Raw genomic sequence first — 2,759 nt, forward strand, 5'->3', positions numbered from 1 at the left:
TGTATAATATATATGTTAAGTGTGATATATAAAAAGAAGAGTACATAAAATATATACAAAAAGAAAAGGTTATCATAAAAAATGTCTCCATGAAGAAAATTATGATTTTCAGAAAATTTCTTATGTGAAAACCTTTCTTGTGTTTGGAACAGAGGAAAAAAAAAACTGCACCTTTTTCTTTTCCACTCACAATTTTTCCATCGTATCCCTGCTTACAAACATGCCCCATATGAAAATTTTCATTAATTTGGGTAGGAATGCAAGAATTCTACTTTTCCACGTTTAGTATTGTAAATTTTTTGTCTTTTTTTTTTCGCTGCCGAGTGCCCAAGGACCAAAAGGTAAGAAACAGATAAAAAAAAAGTTCCAAACAGAACATCCAAACTTCAGACTGTATGACCAGCTCGTATCTGGGAAACCCTACCCTTGAATGCAGCGTTTGGTCGGTTTTCAGTTCTCACAATCACGCCCGACACACAAAATCACAAACAAATAAGAACAAAGAAAGAAGAGCAAACGTCCCCATCAGCCCATTAACACCCAGGAACTGGCCCTTCCCTCACCTCTCCCCACTTCCGAAGAAGCGTTCAATTGTGCCACCCCAGCACAGTGTCCCACGTGCCTGTCCAGCTGTACCACTTTTGCAACGTCACCAGCATGGACAGCTGTTGACAGATTTCCCTTCACGAGTTTTTTGCCTCGTTTTTTTTTTACCCTTACTCTTTCACCAATCTCATTAAAGCGAAAGTCAATCCCCTACAAGATGGACGGCTAAGACACGCTCCACCCGTCCCACTACCATAGCACGTCTCCCTAGTCTCCCATTCTCTAGTCTTCTCTCTCAAAAAATAAACGCGGTGCGCTGTTTGAGTGGGTCCAGTCCCAGTGTCCCACCACCTCCAACGGCTATATTTTCCTAATCTTCACTTGTGTCCCACTCTCTTTTTACAGTTGTACTCAGTCTTCGTGAGTCAGTTCCTTCCCACTATATAATGCCCTAACCCCCACTCTCTTTTCTTCACCACCAATCTCTCTCTCTCTCTACTGTACACACATCTTTCCATCTTCATTTTGACTGTCTAAACCCCTATTCCTCCATAAAAGTCTCTCTCCCTCTCTCTCAACCTTCGTTTCCTCCCTTTCTCTCTGTATTAGAGATAACCAAGAAATGGGTGATGCCCAGAAAGCCATCCTTCTCCTTATATTGGTCTCTCTCTTCAACGCCTCAACTGCGACGAGGAGGCTGGCGTCCCTCGTGCAGGAGGAGCCCCTCACACTCAAGTACCACAACGGCGCGCTCCTCTCGGGCCGAATCTCCATCAACCTCATCTGGTACGGCCGCTTCGCCGCTTCCCAGCGAGCCATCCTCTCCGACTTCGTCGCCTCCCTCACCACCACCACCTCCACCGACAAACAGCAGCCATCCGTCTCCTCCTGGTGGAAGACCACCGAGAAGTACCGAACCCATCGGCTGGAGCTCGTCCAGGGACAGCAGTTCGTTGACCAGGACTGCTCCTTGGGGAAGTCGTTGACTGAAGCGCAGATCGTGCAGCTGGCGTCGAGGGGAGGGAAGATGAACGCCATCAACGTGGTGCTGACGGCAGCCGACGTGACGGTGGAGGGCTTCGGAGTGAGCCGGTGCGGGACTCACGGGTGGTCGAGGGCGAAGGGGCAGAGGGGTAAATTCGCGTACGTGTGGGTGGGGAACTCGGAGACGCAGTGCCCCGGGATGTGCGCCTGGCCGTTCCACCAGCCGATCTACGGCCCGCAGGCACCGCCGCTCGTCCCGCCGAACGGCGACGTGGGAGCCGACGGCATGGTCATCAACTTCGCCGCATTGATGGCCGGTACGGCGACCAACCCCTTCGGCAACGGCTACTTCCAGGGACCATCGACGGCTCCGCTCGAGGCGGCGTCCGCCTGCCCGGGGATATACGGCAGCGGGGCCTTCCCAGGCTACGCCGGGAACCTCCTGGTGGACCCCACCACCGGCGGGAGCTACAACGCGGTGGGGGCCACTGGGCGGAAGTACCTGCTCCCTGCCCTGTGGGACCCATCTACCTCGTCTTGCTTGACTCTGGTTTAGTTCAGGGGTTGGTGGGACCCAACATTACAGCAGTTTTGGAGCGATAGCTTATCTATGTTGTAGGAGGACAGGATATTGGGTAGAGATTTGGGATGTGGGTTTGATTGTATTCTTTGATTTGTTTTCCCCATGTTTAATAAACACAGGCCACCCCCTGATTGCCTTGGTTCTTTGTTATTTCCCTTCCGTCTCTCTCTCTCTCTCTCTCCAAACAATCGACAGTATCGTTGCAAACGGGAGATCCAAAACACATTTTTAACGATTTTTAAGCATTTTTTAGAAATAAGCCTAATCAGCCCTGTTTGTATTGATTTTAGGGCGATACAATATGAATTCGTTGCCAATTTGCAACGATACTGTCGACAATGCTAGAGATAATAATTAGGTTGGAAACTTTTATAAGCCTCTGTTTGGGAACCAATGGTCGGAGCAACATGTTTCGAATCCGGTAGGGTCAGGGTTTGGTAACACACGTTGGGGCGGACCTAAGTAACTATCTGGGTCCGACCTATGAGGTTTGGTTTATGTGCCGTCCCTAGATTTATGAAATTTTAGACCAGACCCATGTCTGACCTGAGTTCTGACTAAGATCCGCAAGTTTTTTTGTGTAAAAAACGTACAATATGTTGTTTTACCATATATGAACCATCAACCAGGTTTGGTTTATGTAATT

General features: G+C 49.0%; 1 protein-coding gene across 1 annotated transcript; it reads left to right on the plus strand.

Annotated features, from left to right (window-relative positions):
* Positions 1 to 1,025: 1,025 nt before the first annotated feature.
* On the plus strand, positions 1,026 to 2,268 carry LOC149812290 (protein EXORDIUM-like). The gene has a single exon (XM_089992829.1). The coding sequence runs from the start codon at positions 1,169 to 1,171 to the stop codon at positions 2,084 to 2,086; it is 918 nt and encodes a 305-aa protein (XP_089848955.1). The 5' UTR covers positions 1,026 to 1,168; the 3' UTR covers positions 2,087 to 2,268.
* Positions 2,269 to 2,759: the final 491 nt, after the last annotated feature.

This window comes from Nuphar pumila, chromosome 17 (genome assembly GCF_984573655.1).
Source record: "Nuphar pumila chromosome 17, dmNupPumi1.hap1.1, whole genome shotgun sequence".
NCBI lineage: Eukaryota > Viridiplantae > Streptophyta > Magnoliopsida > Nymphaeales > Nymphaeaceae > Nuphar > Nuphar pumila.

Coding starts and splice junctions, on each gene's coding strand:
- LOC149812290 (XM_089992829.1), top strand. CDS start 1,169: ATGGGTGATGCCCAGAAAGCCATCCTTCTCCTTATATTGGTCTCTCTC.